This window comes from Musca domestica, unplaced genomic scaffold (genome assembly GCF_030504385.1).
Source record: "Musca domestica strain aabys unplaced genomic scaffold, Musca_domestica.polishedcontigs.V.1.1 78, whole genome shotgun sequence".
In the NCBI taxonomy this organism is placed as follows: Eukaryota; Metazoa; Arthropoda; class Insecta; order Diptera; family Muscidae; genus Musca; species Musca domestica.
In genome coordinates, this window is record NW_026712403.1 from 3057905 (window position 1) to 3076339 (window position 18435).

General features: G+C 35.9%; 1 protein-coding gene across 1 annotated transcript; it reads right to left on the reverse strand.

Moving 5' to 3' along the window:
• Window positions 1–8878: 8878 nt before the first annotated feature.
• Window positions 8879–17888, reverse strand: LOC101898154 (probable G-protein coupled receptor Mth-like 1). The gene is made up of 2 exons (XM_005186860.4): window positions 14346–17888; window positions 8879–9271 (listed from the first exon to the last, which is right to left on the reverse strand). The coding sequence occupies exon 1, from the start codon at window positions 16583–16585 to the stop codon at window positions 14357–14359; it is 2229 nt and encodes a 742-aa protein (XP_005186917.2). The 5' UTR covers window positions 16586–17888; the 3' UTR covers window positions 8879–9271; window positions 14346–14356.
• Between the last annotated feature and the right edge of the window lie 547 nt (window positions 17889–18435).

An 18435-nucleotide genomic window follows, 5' to 3' on the forward strand; every position in this document is an offset into this window, starting at 1 on the left:
TGGGACCAAATCAGATACTCCCTTCGTTATCGTGCTCACCAGAGAGGCAGGAAGATAGACGTACACTCCAAGATCGACTCCAAATGTCCGGAAAGGGATTTGGCCCAAAGATACCTACCACATTTTGGCCGTATCAAAAGATATATACCCTCTGTGGCCCTCTGGTACCCTAAAATCTAAACTTCTGGCAATCATTGGGCTATTGGATTTTCTTCTCTTCTATGAAAATATTTTTGCGTTCGAAGGACCAAAAAAGAGAATGTAATTACTCTGACGAATGTAAATGTAACTTAAAGAGTGAGAGAGATCGACTCCAAATGTCCGGAAAGGGATTTGGCCCAAAGATACCTAGTCTCTAAGATCATTATTTCGAAAAGGCCACATTTTGGCCGTATCAAAAGATATATACCCTCTGTGGCCCTCTGGTACCCTAAAATCTAAACTTCTGGCAATTGTTGGGCTATTAGACTTTCTTCTCTTCTATGAAAATATTTTTGCGTTCGAAGGACCAAAAAAGATAATGTAATTACTCTGACGTATGTAAATGTAACTTAAAGAGTGAGAGAGAGAGAGAGAGGGAGAATTAACCCAGCCAAATAAAGCTCTGCTGGCGTTTAGATCACTAAATATTTATGAGATTCGTTTCTAACTGCCATAATAATTATTCTGATATTTTCTTGACCACAAATGTACTTTGTGGCCTTTTGTCGGTCCATTATTTACTTTTTCAAGACACAAAATTTTCGCTACGCGCACTGAAAAAAAACTGCTGACTGTCTACTTAATCGACAGAGCAGAAGACGTTAATTGTCGGCAGTATATTTCTCCCCCCCTCTCCTCCTCCCCCTCCTCCTCCTCCTCCTGCTACTCTTTGGCTACGATATTATTTATATTGTGTAAATATTTAGAAATGCATAAATTCGAAATTAATGGCATTTGAAAAAGCAACAATAACAGATACGAATAAAAGCAACAAACTCGAAACGATATGTGCGCACACACTTGCCGATTGGAAATGCATTTTAAGTTTTTACTGGCAGGCTGGTCGGCCGACTGGCTGATTGGTGCGGTTTTTCCATAATCCAATTGCAATTGAATTTATAATCCCACAACTAAATATGGCATTAACGCAAACATTAAAGGTGTGAAAATGGTTATAAATGGTTGTTAAGACAACACAGATCCAAAACAAGAAGAAGAAGAAGACCATTTTGACGGGGCATAACAACAAATAGGAAATTTATTAATTTAGTTATGTGCCGTATTTATGGTTTTCCAAATGTAGATCAGATCCAAGTATTGAAAGATATTTTATAGCTTGTTTTCGTTTCAATCGAATTATTTGTGTAAATTGGACATTTATGAGGTACCAATATTTCCAAAATTTCAACAATTATTGTCGGGCAAAATATGAGGAAACAATCATTTCCGAGTTGTAGTATGAAACGATGAAATAGTACAGAAATACTACGATTTTAGAAATAAATATGGACCCAACTAAAAACTGCCAAATTTTTTTTTTATCAGATAATGATCTCAGGAACTAACTATCCTGTTTTAAAAGTACTGCAAAACTCCCATTAACAAATAATGTTCTTCTTTTTTTGGCAGTTGGAACTACTTACAAATCACCCCACACCCTTTACAAAGGCATGTCACCTGAACTAAGTGGTACTTTTCTCCACAAAACGTCGTCAAATTAGTAAAAAAACAAGTAAAAAGCTGTAATTTCGTCCGGGCCGATCTTTGAATACCCTCTACCACTTGGAAAAAATTTGGCAATTTTCAAAAAAATAAAATCCGTTAAAAATTCTGTTAAAATCTTAAAAATACCGAATGTAGCTGTTATATTAGGGTCTATACGACGACATGGGCCTGCATAGGCAACTTTTGTCGCAAGCTATTACAATATTCAAATGCGAAACTTGAAAAAAAAACTGTTTATAATGTAGCTAAACTCATCAAAATACCGAATATAGGGAGGTACCATGGGGGTTATAAAACGTGGAGCTGAACAGACAAGTTTCTATCATAGGCTGTAGTATCCATTACGAACTTCAAATACAAAATTTGAAATAATTCCGGTAAATAATGTCGCGAAAATCATCAAAATACCGAATATCGGGCGGTACTGTTATATGGGGGCTATACGAAGACGTGGACCTGCACAGACAATTTTCTGTCATAGGCTGTAGTATTCATAGCGAACTTCAAATGCGAAATTTGAAACAATTCCGGTAAATAATGTCGCTAAAATCAAGAAAATACTGAATATCGGAGGTACCGTAATATGGGGGCTATACGAAGACGTGGACCCGCACAGACAGATGCTATTTCCGACATTTTTTGCTTTTATTCAATAAAATTAAAAAAAAGTGTAAAAATTATGGCGTTTGACTTTGTTGCATTTTTTTATCTCACCCTGTACATCTGTCGGCAAAACCGACTGATGCTTTTTAACTTGTTTTCTTTTATTTGGTTTGGTCCTCTGCTGGTATTGAACTTCAATTTGTAATTTGCCACTCTTGCAGACATAAAGGGTTGTACAGTCTCCAAATTTCAACCCTTCTTTTCCTAGTCAGACCTGAACACTTTGTGCCATTGATAATAAGAAAGATAAGATCCTTTGCTTATTTTTTGTATTAACCCCTTATTATAGAGCTCCCAAGTGTTCCCTGTTTGCAAAATGATTGCATGCAATTAGAGTTTATCTCATGTATTTATGTATGTAACTTTGTTTCAATACTTCTCAAACCAAATTCCGACAAGAGGAAACAGTGGCATCAAGCTGTTCGGCGAACAAAACTCAGGTAGAAAATCCACACGAGTCCTTCAAAAGATTTTATGGTTATTCCTAAAAAGACAAACATTACTGTCGTTGAACCTTTTCAAGAGAAGAAGGATATTCCAAAAGAATCCCATTGTTTGAAATGGGTTAATTCACTCTCTCTCTCTTTTCTCTCCTTCCAACACTGCATTTGGGATTAGCTGGGTAATTAGAACAAGGTAATTTTGTGTTTAAATTTACGCCTTAAATTACTTCACAGAAACATATTGCAATAACATTCGACGGGAGATCAAGGAGGCAATAAAATGCAACGTCGTCACGCCTCGGGAACAACTTATTTGAAAATTGCAAACAGATTTTGAAAATGTATTGAAAATTTAGGGTGAAACCCTTGAAAATTCCATTCATAACAAAAATTTGCAAAAATATTCTAATGGTTAAAACCCGATACAAATTTTCCATTCACGAAAAAGATTTGAGTTAATTAATTCTAAACATTTAAGGTCAAATACTTTATAGGATTTGAAACGAATATTTCGATGTGTTGCAAAGGGAATGACACATTTATTATGCCTCCATCATATTATGATAGAGTTTAAGAAATAGCGAAAAATTCCCTCCAGGAGCACTTCATGTAACTCCGCTTTCGATCGATTGGTTTTTATACCCTCCACCATACTATGGAGGGTATATTAACTTTGTCATTCCGTTTGTAACTCCTCGAAATACTTATGTCAGACCCAACAAAGTGTATATATTCTTGATCAGCGTAAAATTCTAAGTCGATTTAGCCATGTCCGTCTGTCTGTCTGTCTGTCGTAATAACGCTATCTTTTGAACGAATTGAGATAGAAGGCTAAAATTTTGCACACGTGTTTCTTTTTTCAGTAGGCAGGTTAAGTTCGTAAATGGGCCATGTAGGTCCACGTTTTGGTATAGCTCCCATATAACGGTACCTCCCGATATTTGGTATTTTGATGATTTTAGCGAGACTATTCACCAGAATTGTTTCAAAGTTGGTATTTGAAATTCGCAATGGATACTCAGTATAAGGCAGAATATTGTCTGTGCAGGTCCACGTCTTCGTATAGCCGCCATATAACGGTACCTCCCGATATTCGGTATTTTTATGATTTTAGCGACATTATTCACCGGAATTGTTTCAAATTTGGTATTTGAGATTCGTAATGGATACTACAGCCTATGACAGAAAATTGACTTTACAGGTCCACGTCTTCGTATAGCCCCCATATAACGGTACCTCCCAAATTTTGATCATTTTAGCGTCATTATTCATCGGAATTGTTTCAAATTGCATATTTAGAGTTCGTAATGGGAACTAAAGTCTGTGACAGAAAATTGTCTATGCAGGTCCACGTCTTCGTATAGGCCCCATATAACGGTACCTCTCGATATTCAGTATTTTGAAGAGTTTAAGTACAATACCCACCGAAATTATTTGAGATGTCGTATTTGACGTTCGTAATTGATGCTATAGCCTGTGACAGAAAATTGTCTATGCTTGTCCAGGTCTTCGCACAGCTCCGATATAACGGTACCTCCCTATAAACGATATTTTGAGGATTTTAGCTACATTATTCACCGTTTATTTCAAGTTTCGTATTTGAATATGGTAATGGCTTATAACAAACCATGCCTATGCAGATCCCCAATATAAGGGCTATATTCTATATTTTTAAAATTTTAACAAATTTTTTTAATCATTTTATTTTTTGAAAATTTCCAAATTTGTTTCAAATGGTGGTGGGTATTCAAGTTTCGGCCCGGCCGAACTTACTGCTTTTTAACTTGTTTGTATTGAAAAGTCTGAAAATTCGAAAATGTCTTTCGATTTTTTTGCTAAGTTTTTGTACTCTTCACAGTAGTTTGAATACATAAAATGTTATAGCTACACTTTTTACGGAATTATTTCAGAAAATTTCCTGTGTTTTTGTTTTACATTTCAAAATTTCTGTCATATAGAGCGATGATCGGTCCTCTAGTTGTAGTACCTCCCCCACAAACGGACAACATTTCTAGGAAAACATTTCTAGACTGGACATCTATCTTATTTAAAGGCGTTGTAGTGACAGATCCGAAGATGTGCGTAAGTCTTTTTAACCGGAAATTTATAGAGCACCCTGAGAGTGACAAGAGTACAATCTCTCCCAGCCCAGGAGGTACCACCACAATATACGTTGGGAGATGTTGTCATGAGGCGCAAAGTCATCCAAATCGCTTGATCTTGACGGATTCTATATGATAATGTTGAAACAACTGAATTAATAAGAACTTGAGTTTCTAACTAAACTCCTAAACTTGTCGTTAATAGTTCCCGTTCCTGGTGGCAATTGCGCAGCACAACAACAGCTTTACACGTCATTTGCACACATATAAGCACTTCGCCCTCCAGGCAAGTTTGAAATGTTGGGCGCCAGTTCTTCGTGGAATTCAGAAATAAGAAGTCGAATATCTGTATGTTGTAACAGGGATTTCCCCTAGTTGGGGTGATATTTCCGGAAGTGTTTAGGCTCTACATTTCTGACACTCCACGTCCTTTAGACGGCATAAAAATAATAACGTGCATGGATAATTGTGAATGGGAAACATGATATTGCAGGTAGACGATTTTAAAGAACGTATTACAAAATATCACAATTATATTACCTCACAGTTGGAAATTTTCAATCAAAGCAAAAGCAAATTACCGAGGCTGTTCTAAAAAAACATTGTTCGAGTGTTTAAAAAGTCTTTCGAGTATGTTTCCTTTTACACAACCCGGATATTGGTAGAAAACGAACGCCCTAAATAGTTTACAGACACAATTTGCCATAAAAATTGAGAAAAAGGAAATATGACACGTTTACATTTTGCCGATAATTAAATGAGAATTTCACGTTGAATACAAACTGCGAAAAATTTATAAATTTTTAGCAGATTTTGGCACAGCCAAATTGAATGACTGTAATCAATAAAAAACCAGTAAGGAAAGGTCAAAAGTCGGGCGAGACCGACTATATGATACCCTACACCACTATGCGTATTTAATAGAGCTTCCGTAGCAAAAAAAGTTTATATTTATGTAAAGTGGATCATACGATCCATGAACCAAATAGCGTGCGAGTGCATATGACTTCGATAAGGATTATATTAAAAAATATTTATTGGAGCAATAGATATACCGGATCAAGTTTCACCAAACGGTAAAATACGGTTGAGTATAAAAAAATCTATTCAATTTACCCCTAACCTAACATGTATGGTGAGCGATAACCCTAAAAACGGATGAAGATGTATATCGAAGCGAAATAAAAATCTGAACCGATTTCGATTAAATTTGGCCGAGGAATCTTCGTGCAGTATCTGATGCCCGGTATCAAATATCATTGTTGTTGAGTGCATATATGCATAGCATGTGAGGGACTTTAATACCAAATCGGATGGAACATATATATGGGAGCTATAGCTATATCTGAACCGATTTTCACCAAAATTTGAAGCACTTGCTTTTAGGCTGAATTCTCAGTCATTTGGTGCAAAAAAACCTGAAATCGGATAAAGATATATATGGGATCCAAAAACTCTATATCCAAATACTTATTTCGGTGCTATATCTGATATCTGCTATCAAATATTATTGCTACGGTGTCCATATGACGCATGTGAGGGAAACCCCGAATCGGATGAAACATATATATGGGAGCTATAGCTATATCTGAATCGAAATTTGAAATACTTGTTTCTAGGATGAATCCAGTTTGAATTGTCAAAATTCAGTTCATTTGGGCTGATATTGGCCATTTGATGCACAATTAAACTGATATCGGAGCAATATCCAAATCTGAACCGATCCTGATAAAATTAGGCAGAGGTATTTCTGAGCTTTGTTTTATTTCTGGTACCAAATATTATTCCTGTGTAGTGCATATTACGCAAGTGAGGGATTTAAAGCCATAAATCGCATGAAACCGATTCTCATCAATTTCAATAAGGTTCGTCCTTGGGCCAAACAAATATTGTTTTGGAAAATTTCATTTCAATCGGAAAATAAATGCGACCTGCATTTTGTTCAGACGGAAGGACAGAAGGACTAACATGCATAAATAGACTCAGAAAGTGATTCTATAAAGATTCTCAAAAGTAACTATGTGTCTATCTCGCTTCCTTTTCCATGTTACACTACCGCCACTATGTGGTGCAGAGGGTATAATAATAACAGATAATTATGCCCTCAGCCATATGGCTAGAGAGAGTATATATCATTTGTTACGGCCAAAACGTGCCTCATCGAAATAACGCTAGGTCTCAAGTACCTCCCCCACAAAGGGTCAAAATTTTGATTAATTATCAGGGCTGTCACAGAAACCATGTCGGTTTTGCTTATTGTCGTTTTTGTAAACCAATGTTGGTTTCATTTGGTGTAAAGTAAAGTGAATAAAAAAAGGAATAAGTCGCTATAAATAAAGTAAGATTGTGAACTTACTCATAAAGCTGCTTTGCAGATTTATGGTTTATGGTCCTATAAATATCCTTTAAAAAATCCGCGTTTATAGTCCTTTAAAAATCCTTTAAAAAACGTTTAAAAAATCCACGTTTATAGTCCTATAAATATCCTTTAAAAAATCTTTAAAAAATCCACGTTTATAGTCCTTTAAATATCCTTTAAAAATCTTTAAAAAATCCACGTTTATAGTCCTTTAAAAAATCCACGTTTATAGTCCTTTAAAAATCTTTAAAAAATCCACGTTAATAGTCCTTTAAAAAATCTTTAAAAAATCCACGTTTATAGTCCTTTAAAAAATCTTTAAAAAATCCACGTTTATAGTCCTTTAAAAATCTTTAAAAAATCCACGTTTATAGTCCTTTAAAAAATCCACGTTTATAGTCCTTTAAAAATCTTTAAAAAATCCAAGTTTATGGTCCTTTAAATATCCTTTAAAAATTCTTAAAAAAAATCCACGTTTATAGTCCTTTAAATATCCTTTAAAAATTCTTAAAAAAAATCCACGTTTATAGTCCTTTAAATATCCTTTAAAAAATCTTTAAAAAATCCACGTTTATAGTCCTTTAAAAAATCTTTAAAAAATCCACGTTTATAGTCCTTTAAAAAATCTTTAAAAAATCCACGTTTATAGTTCTTTAAAAATCTTTAAAAAATCCAAGTTTATGGCCCTTTAAATATCCTTTAAAAATTCTTTAAAAAAATCGCCGTTTATAGTCCTTTAAAAATTCTTTAAAAAAATCCACGTTTATAGTCCTTTAAAAATGCTTTAAAAAAATCCACGTTTATAGTCCTTTAAAAATGCTTTAAAAAAATCCACGTTTATAGTTCTTTAAAAATCTTTAAAAAATCCAAGTTTATGGCCCTTTAAATATCCTTTAAAAATTCTTTAAAAAAATCGCCGTTTATAGTCCTTTAAAAATTCTTTAAAAAAATCCACGTTTATAGTCCTTTAAAAATTGTTTAAAAAATCCCAAGCAAATGAAAAGTGAGAGCTCTAAGCAACTTGGTTTATTTTCAATAACAAAACCAATAACATTGGCTTCTATGACAACCAAAACCGATAAAATTCTAATTCGAAAATAAAACCAATAACATTGATTTTCATGACGCCAAATCATTTTTTCTTGTCATTTTTAAAACCAATAGTGACAAAATTGGTTTCTATGACAGTAATCATAACTCAAGGCTGAGGGTATACATCTGTCGGCAAACCCGATTTTACTTGTTTTCATTCATAATTGAATTTCAGGAGCGAAAACCCAACTTCTTCATTGCCATTTTTTGCCTTTGTTGGAGGAAACGCAACCTCGCTGTGGTACAGTGCATTAATTTGTGTAAAAAAGTCCTGGGAATATTCCTCTAAAAATTCACGGTAGGTCTTAAACATTTTTTTTTTTTTCAAAATCTGGTTTGGTCCTTGAAACAAATTCCCTAAAAGCTCTACTCTATGGTGTTAGGGGTTCAAAGTCCAAAATCTAGGACACTTACCAATCTGAAAATGAAAATTTCCTAACTACCTCTATTTACCACGAAATTTTGAAATCTCTTCCAAAACCATAAAATGAAGTGAAGATGAACTCGGAATGTTTTTGTCGTTGTATAAAATTGTTTATTATCGCAGTTTTTTTTTTATTAAAATTATATTTACAATAAGTTATGGTAATAGTATGTTATAATACAGTTTTTAATTTTTTTGGGAACCTTGCATTGCAAAACTCCTCAGTGATTTTTTACAAATGTCATCAAATCGTCATAGTTTTTTTTTGTTTTGAACTGTCCTTTCGTTGTGTCCTTGAAATGTTAGCCTTTGATTGGCCAAACCAAACAAAAAATTTGGCAGAGCATCGATAGCCTTTGTCGTCCTTATACCTTTGGCAATATGTCCTTGGTTTCTTTTTCGGCAATCGAGGGGCGGGGCGGGCGCAAATTGAGGTCCTTCTTTGGATATTTACATTTCCCATGCATCATAGAGAGCCAACCTGTAACGAATCAAAAGGATAGTGGACTGTCGTTTTGGTAATTTGTTTTTTTTATTAAAAATGCATGCGGTTAGCCAAAGTTGGATAGATAGATTAGAAAAGTTTTTAAGGAGATGATCTTTTGTCTACGAAAAATTTTTGAGAAACGTCTTATATTTGGTGGGAGAGTTGGGCTGGTAGAGACTGACTGTCAGACTGCGGTCATAACAGCAAAGATTTGATATCTATTTTAAAGATCTGATTTGACACGGATTTCATTCCACAACTTTATTTTCGACGAGACGCATTTCGATCGTATTGAATAATATACCTCTCTTGGCTGACCACATTTACATACTAAAGAATTTCTTGACACCGAAACTGATACTTAATCCCAAGAATGTAATCATTTGAAAACACTTCACAAAAATGACAAGATCATTAAAATCACAGCTGAAGTAACATAACACAATCAGCAGCAATAAAAAGGGACCAAAACAAAACGTTTTTTCCAATAAAATTCAAGGGGCATAATCAAATCCCGCCATATGGGATTATGTTTACACACACATACACACGCAAAGAGAACAAATTAAAAATCATAAAAAATATCAATAAAAGCGAAACAAACAAGTTTCTGTTTGCAGCTGCAGCTGCAACGGCAACACGAACACGAACACATGTTAAAGCCCTCAGGCCCCCAGAAGGTTGCAATAACCTATGTGACATTATAGAAAAATACATTAAACACCCAAATGCATAACATTGTTTCCTTCCCTGGGGTAAGTAGTTATTAAAGATAGAGGACGAGGGAGGTATGACAAGGATAAAGCAATTCCTTTATTAAAACTGTCTTATAAAAGAGTAGGCCACCAGAAGTAATGTAAATTTAACCGGGTTTTAAAGGTGTACATTAAATTGGAAAATGTTGCAAAGTCCCTCGAAATAGGTAAAATCAGGAGGTAAATTTATAGGGGCAATATTCCGAAACATTGACCTACATTGAAAAATTTCTGCAGAGGTTTTCTACCCCCTTAGAAACCAAAAAAAGCTCAATATCAACTGAAAAATGTGGCAAGACACCGGAAATAGCTTAAATCTGAGGACACCTACATGTGAGGGTTTTACAAGAGCGCGTGCCTTTGTTGATAAGTTTTTGCGAGGATGTTTTCTTTTCTCACGAAGAACCCAAATTTCCCGAAATTAGTATGAAAAAAATATTGTTAAATTAAATCGGGTTATACCCGGGGGCTATACCGACATGAATAATATTTTGTACAAATAATTGTAGATGTGACCCATAGACCTGGTTCAAATTTAAAAAAAAAATCTATCTTAAATGTTGCGAAGTATAGAGCACAGTATTTAAGGCCCTTTGTGTAGGGTTAAAGCCATATGTAATGGGTCCTAAAAATTTTGTCCCTGAAACCCAAAACGGATTTTGACCTACTAACCAAAAACTATCACCTTTACTTCGCAATATACAAACAAAATCCATTTGAAATTGTAAATAGCAGTGATATCGGCTGAAACATGGACGCACGTAGACTATTTTTGCCTAGATGGGTTTTATCTTTTATCTTTACATTGCAAAAAGTTGGTATAATCATAAAAATACCCAATATTTGAAGGTACTGTTATATGGAGGCTATAGGAAATCGTGGACCTATATAGACAAAATTATGCCATAGAAGGTAGAACCCAATTCCACTTCTAAATAACAAATTTGAGACATTTACAATTGTTTAAATACCGAATATCGACACAAGGTTATATGGGGCTGCTATAGGAAAACATGGACCTATATAACCTATGTTCAACGACCGGATACATAACCCATTACAAACTCTAAATATCAAATTCAAAACAAAATCCTTGGAAACTGTAGCTAAAATCATCAGAATACTGAATATCGGATGGAACGGTTATAGCAAAACGAGGACCTAGATTAAAAATTTTCAGCAGAGATGTTGTTATTAATTAAAAGTTTCAAACACCAAATTTAAAACAATTAGAAAAAAAAACATGGCTAAAATCATCAAAATACCGAATATAGAGAGGTATCGTTACATTGGAAGGGTCTATAGGAAAATAAGGGTCTATAGGAAAATAAGCCCTGTCATGTTCTGTAGTATGCTAGAAGCCATACTGAACTACAAATGCCAAATTTAAAACCATTACGTTGAGAAATGTGGTAGAAATTAAAAAAATACCGAATATCGGGAGGCATCGTTATATGGGGACTATACGAAACCTGGACCGATATTGCTCATTATACCCTCAGCCATACAGCTATCATTTGATAGGTCAAAATACGCCTCATCGATATAACGGTTTTAGACCCTAGGTCTCTTTGGACCAAATCTGTTTTAAGACATTGGGAATCGATTTAGGGGTGGACGGACACTCCGTCTGTCTTACTGCGTGGTGCGCACAATAACTCTAGAAGGAAATATCCAATTTGATCCAAACTTGGTACATCGAAATGTTATTATCAAATTTATATCGAGTTCGAAGATGAACAAGATCGGCCCACTCGATCCATTAACTCCGCCACAAAAAATTTAAAATTTTTAAAGAAAATAATTTATTTAAGAATAAGAAAGAATCTTCCAATTATGTGCAAACTTTGCAAGTCCTAGAATTTGATCAGGTGCGAAAATGGATCAGGTGCGAAAATGGACAATATCGGCCCCCTCTATCAAGTAGCTCCCCCACAAAGGTTCAAAACAAAAATTAAAAAATAAGAGTCTGATTGTCTTCAAATTTCTCAAATCCAAATATTTCTCTCAACACAAAATCCGCTATCAAGAACGGATAAAACGGCCCACTATTTCTGGTACATCCCCTACAACGGGTCTAAAACACATGCTAGAGAGGCAATTTATTCACTCCGTGTAGTAAGGATTCTTTATCAGTCCCCTATTTCTGATCCTTCACAATTGGGTATGTAGGTATATCACAAAATTAAAAAAAATTATACGAGAGTTAAAGTCGAATGGATCTGACTACATTTGGGAGCTATATTCAAATCTGAACCAATCTTTTTGTACCTTAAAGTAACAAAATTTGATACACCTATTTCAGAGCTGTATTTGATATCTGATACCAAGATCATTGTTGAGGAATACATATTACGCTTGTGAGGGACTTTAAATCCCAAATCGGATAAAACATATATATGGGCGCTATAGCTACATCTGAACCGATTTACACTAAAATTGATTTACTTTCTGCTAGACTGAATTCGGTGGGATGTACCGAAATACAGGTCATTTGGACTTATATTAGTCAACCCGAAATCGGTTGAAGATATATGGGAGCTATATCTAAATCTGATCGGATTATCTCCAATTTCAATTGGATTCGTCCTTAGGCCAAACAAATATTGTTTGCAAAATTTCATTTCAATCGTATAATAAACAGTAACTATGGATCTATCTTGCTTCCTTCTCCATGTTACAAACAAATGCACAAAGACATAATACCCTTACTACTATGTGTTGTAGGGTATAACAATTGTACCACTTATGTGAGCCAGATCTGTAATTTGTAATGAGATTTGGTACATAAATAAATTTTCCAAATTATATTGGAATAATCAAAAATTTCAAAAAGGCAAAATGAGCATCAGATTAATTTCAAACTCGGCACATTCCAATATTTCTATCAACACAATATGTGGCTTGAAGATTGGATATATCGGTCCACTTCTTCTAATACTTCCCCCCTAAACAGGCTAACATTTTCTATTACAAAAACGCTCCTTCTGGTACCACCCTACCACCATATATAAATATTTCTCTCAATCAAAATTTGATGTGAATATGGAACTTATCGACCCACTTCTTGTGGGTCTGACTACCCACCCACTTCTTGTGGGTTAGTTAAAAAAAATGATTAACGATTGCTTTAGTCTGGAGCATTCTCTCAATGGCCTAACTTCATATTACTCTCTATTATTATGTTTTTGAATCAGTAATTGCAATATTTGCTATTCGCTACCAATATCATGATTCCATCCCGGCAAAGGCAATGGTCACTTGGCTTTTTCAGTTTTTTGATATGACGACTTTGGTGAAAAGCAATCTCTATAAGTGTCGAACATTCTCAAGTGAATAAGAATCACACTCACTTCCTGCCTTTCCTAAAAAAGCATCATAACAAATTATCCGCATTGATTAGCAATTGTTCGCGTAAGATTCGAAACAAGTTTAAATTTTGCCTATCCCAATATTTTATGCAGTGGAATACTTCGATCCATTACATTTGGTACCACACGTACATTTGTAAAATTTTCCAAAATTTGTCACATATCTCATATAATGGAAATATAGTAGTAATATGTATATCAGACTTAGGTCAACAATATTGGTATTGCAATTGCTTCGATAACCCTCCCATAAGTAGCAAACCATTTGAATAATCATAACGCAAGTCAAAATATATTTAAATAAACGGACATTGGCTGATACTTTGTAACTTGTCAATGCCTATTACAATGCAACCTAAAGTACCTAATTTCAAAGATCTACGTCAAAAATTATGGTATATATCTTTATTTCAACAGACAGAGAGATGGACAGACGGACGAATTAAAAAGTCTATGCTGATCAGAAATATGACCCCTATATGGGGTCTCCGACGAATATTTGATGGTATTACAAGCGGATCGACAAGCGGATCCTTCCTTCTATGGATGCACCTAAAACAGCATGGTCCTCCTCTATACTTTCAAAATTTAAAATGGGAGTCAATTATATGCCCTGCTCATACGCTCTCATAGCTAACCCCTATTGAGATTAATCCTACTTCGATATAACAAAATAACTACGTACTCGCTATTCTAAATATTATGGAACATGCGAAATTGTTTCCCATTACACCCGTTTAGGTAGTAATCTTAATAAAATAAGTTGATTGCGAAACCATACCAAATGATTAACAATCTAAATTTCAAAATAACTATTTTGAACTAGAGTGTAAAATTATGGCTACAAGAATATCAGTATGCACTCTACGAAATACCAAAGATATCAAATATTAAATAACCCTTCACCCTTCCCTCCCTCAACATTTTTTGTAGATTACTTACCATTTATTTTGTTAGCATACAGTCTCCATGGGAATTTTCATTGTAGATGTTGTGGTTACCGCCGTCGCCGCCGCTGATGGTGGTGGTGGTATATGGTTACCAAGACTATTTCCTCCACCTCCCCCGCCGCCAAGCGTTGTATTATGCACTGATGTATTCTGAGTTATTTCGCCACCGCAAGCTGCCAACGAAGGTAGACCTTGTGACGATGAAGAATGTTGTACACCGTTTGTGGTATTGGTGATTTCTTGACGCGATCGGGGACAACAGAAACGACGGCATGCAGCCCATACTTGTGGTTGACAACCGACCACAAGAAATATGAATACACCTTGTATGGCATTGATGAAGTCGATGACAACGTTATCGCCGGCAGCGCCAAAAATTATCCACACCAGGACATCGGCAAACCAGGTAACGCCCATTACAACAACCAGTTTAAGGCAAACTTTACCCAGTGCCGTTTTCTCTGTGGTCGATTTGACATCATCGCGTTTCCACAGACCACAGGTCAGTTGATAGGTGGTGGATAGGAAGAGCATAATATTGATGCCCAATAAAATTCCAATTGGTCCAAAGAAATAGGCAGAAATGGGTGATTTTTCTTTTCGATTGAACCAACAGACAAGGTCTCCATTATCATTGCGTTCACCAAAGCCAGGACGTAATAAGGCCGATTCGGGCATCAGGTCAACACATGCCGCAATGGCTGCAATTAGCAGGGGGATACCCCAGGCGTAGGCTGAGTACAAGCGTAGACGTATTACTTCTTGATTTCTTTCCAATGAACTTGGACGGAAATCTCGGAATGTCCACCAAATATTAAAACACATGGTGTTGAGCCAAAAGAAGGCAGCCAGATAAAATAGGTGGATGCCAGAGGCCACCAATTTACACAGGCCAACATCTGTGATGGTTGAATTACTCACTGTACTATAGGCCAATAGGAAATTGCCAATTAATAAGCAGAACACATAGTAGATTTGGCATCTCCAATGCAGGACATGGTGTATGGAAGGCATTAGATAGCTGGCCACCAGGGTGGCGGCCAAAAATATTACGGAGATAAATAGCCCAACACTGAGGGTGGCAATGTGAGACTCCTCATCCGAAACCTTGCCAAAGTGATGAAGACAAGCAAAGACCTTTAGTTCCTCAGCTTCGTTGTTGTGGGAACGTATGTACTCTAGGCAGTAATCCTCGCCGGATATGTTCTTTTGATGATCGGACAAATGAAAGTGCCCTGTTTCGTTTGACAGCAATTGTTCGACAGACCAATTTCCTGCCAAGGCATAGCTGGAGTTTTCAATGGCATCTTCTTCGTTGCATTTTGGAAATCCGTAGATAGTTTGATAGCTGACATTGTGTGGCAGGGATAGATTCAATTGGTTTTTATGGGTTCCATCGGTGACACAGCGTTTCTTGCGAATATCGTAGATGCCATGTAGACAGCATTTGCGAAATTTTAATGTGGGTTCCGGGTGTTTGGGCTTGGGGAAACACACCAAGGCGGCTTGTTGATCAACACAGAAACGTTGTGGTGGTATGGATAGCAGACGATCGGGCAGAAAGAGGGAGCCATTGGAGAAGATGACAAAACTGTCGGTGCCAGTGTATAAAACCAAATCGTCTACGGTACAGGAAACATTGTCATCATCATCCCCATTCAATTGTTCTTCCTCAAGGCCGCGGGCCTTACTGATGGGAAAGACATTATCCTGAAATGTTAGGAACTTTGGACTGGAACCCTGTGGTCGGTAGTATTCCTTGCGATTCATTAGATAAATCAAAGGTACCCATTTATCTGTGGCTCCGGCCAAACAAGTTTTGGTTTTATCCAGATATTCAGCAAAAAGACAACATTTGTTAAGTTCAACCCTCTTGGGTGCTGGCAAACGATTTGCTGGTGTCCTGCTCACAGGGGGTGAGTTGGTGGAGGGCTTTATGTATTGTGGTGGTAAGGGTATCTCTGTTCGATTTGTTGAATTATCCTCGGCAGCTGCCAAATTGTCTGATGTTGTGTGTGGTGGTGGTGCTGGTGTTTCCATTAAAACTAAAGCTAAACACTGTTGTGTCATGATGATGCTTAAACAGAACAATGCCAGCCATAATCGTTGACATAATATTCCAACGGCAGCTTTGCTTTGCCTTTCTTTTCTGTGTGGCGGCCGACTGTTACCCCCTTTCGCATGGCAATTGTGCTGCTGCATGCTGTTATCTTGAATAAATGTCGCAGCCATTGTGTCTTGTCCTGTCTACGTCTCTTCTCGGAGTAGTGCTAGGTACTTTCCGAACGTATTTTATAGTTTAATAAACCCTCAACGTTTGTTTCTTTCACTTTTAATGGCAAAATTAAAATGATCGGCAGCTGATTTGTAGCAGTGGTAGTGGTCACCGGGTGATGGTGATGATGAGGAATGGCAGCAGCTATAAAATTCATTCATAAAATAAACATTCAACTTTCCTTGGTTGTTTAACACAACACTTTGCAATTAATTTCAATTCTCTCGAGTTGGTATCAAAAAGAGGAAAATTTATGTGTATTTTTCTTTCACACTGTTTATTATTTTTCACTTTTTTAAGGTATTTATCTAAATTTGCTTTTCTTTTCTCACTGTGTAATTAAAAATGCATTGTTTGGTATGTCGTTCGTTTTGTTGCTGCTGCTGGTGATTTTCCCCCTGCTCTTGATGTCATCTACAAAAAGGGGAGTAGTATTAACACCTTTTGTTGTCTTCTTTTTGATTGTCGAAAGGTAGGTATTTTTATTTCTTTCTTTGCTTTTACTTCAAACTATTTTCTTTTCATCAATGTCTTGTGGTTGTCTGTTGCTGCTATTATTTCTTGTTTGGTATTGTTCTGCTTTGCTTGGCTTCACTTGATGAATTCCATTGTTTTGCAAGCAATTGGTTACAATTTCACTATTGCAGTTGTTGTTTCTTCTACTCTTGCTTATTACAACTCACAACACACTCACTCTCTCTCCTCTCTACCTCTCACTTGATAAATGCAACTCTCTGTTTGTTTTATGCACTGGTTTCTGACCACTGTATTCTGTTTGTAAATGCAATTACTCTCACATAACATTCAATTATTTGTTTTACTCTGTCATTGTCATCAATTATTTTGTTGGACCGCACACTTGCTCTCTTCTCTCTCGCACTCTCAAAGTAAGACAATAAGAAAAGTAGTTGCTGCTAGTTCTTTGGGGGGCTGTTGCTTAAGAAACCAACTAATATCGAGTAACAACAATAAAAACACACACTGTTACTGGTTTAAGACAATGAGACTGACGGCTGGAGCTGCTCCGGTGCTTTTGTTTATTCTCGTATTACTATTATCTATGTTTGTTTGTTTGTATGTATGCGAGTAAGTACACACTGCCTGGATTTAATAAAAGAAGAAGTACTACATGGCAATGTACTTCACATTCTTCATCATCTGTAGACACAGAGCTAGCTCACTAACTCGTATTGTTGTCATACTCTTTCTTTCTTCTTGTTTTGCGTTATTTTTTTAACTTCTTTAGCACTCACTTCAAATAAAAAGATTCAGTAAATCGATTTCTTTTAACTTCTTTCTTTAGACTTTTCTATAATTTTTTTAAGTATATTTTTGTTTCTTATTTTTTATAACAAATTTCTTTTCTTCACTATTTTTGTTTATGTTTGTTGTTTTCTTCTTTTTTGTTCAGTATTTAACGCGCCCGTCATCCGTAATCATGTATTGTAGCGTTCGAATTGTAAAATACATCTGATTTCTCTTGAGAGATATTCAACATTGGCAAGCTGCCGTCGTTGTGGTGTCATCGCCGTCGACGTCGCTGCTGGCGTCGTCGCCTTTGTTGTATTCAAAAAAAACATGTTGTATGCCAGATGTACAACACACATGCACACATCTCGCGGCACATAAACAATGTGCGTGCATTCAAGTAATGCTAATATGGTGATTTTTATATGCACCACATTTGAACAAAACGTGCTATTATCGAAATTATTTACAATACAATAAAATTAATATATTATTTTTATTGTCAAATTTATCATGATTGGTCAATTAACAGGGTTAAGACGGGTAGAGATTTGGTATG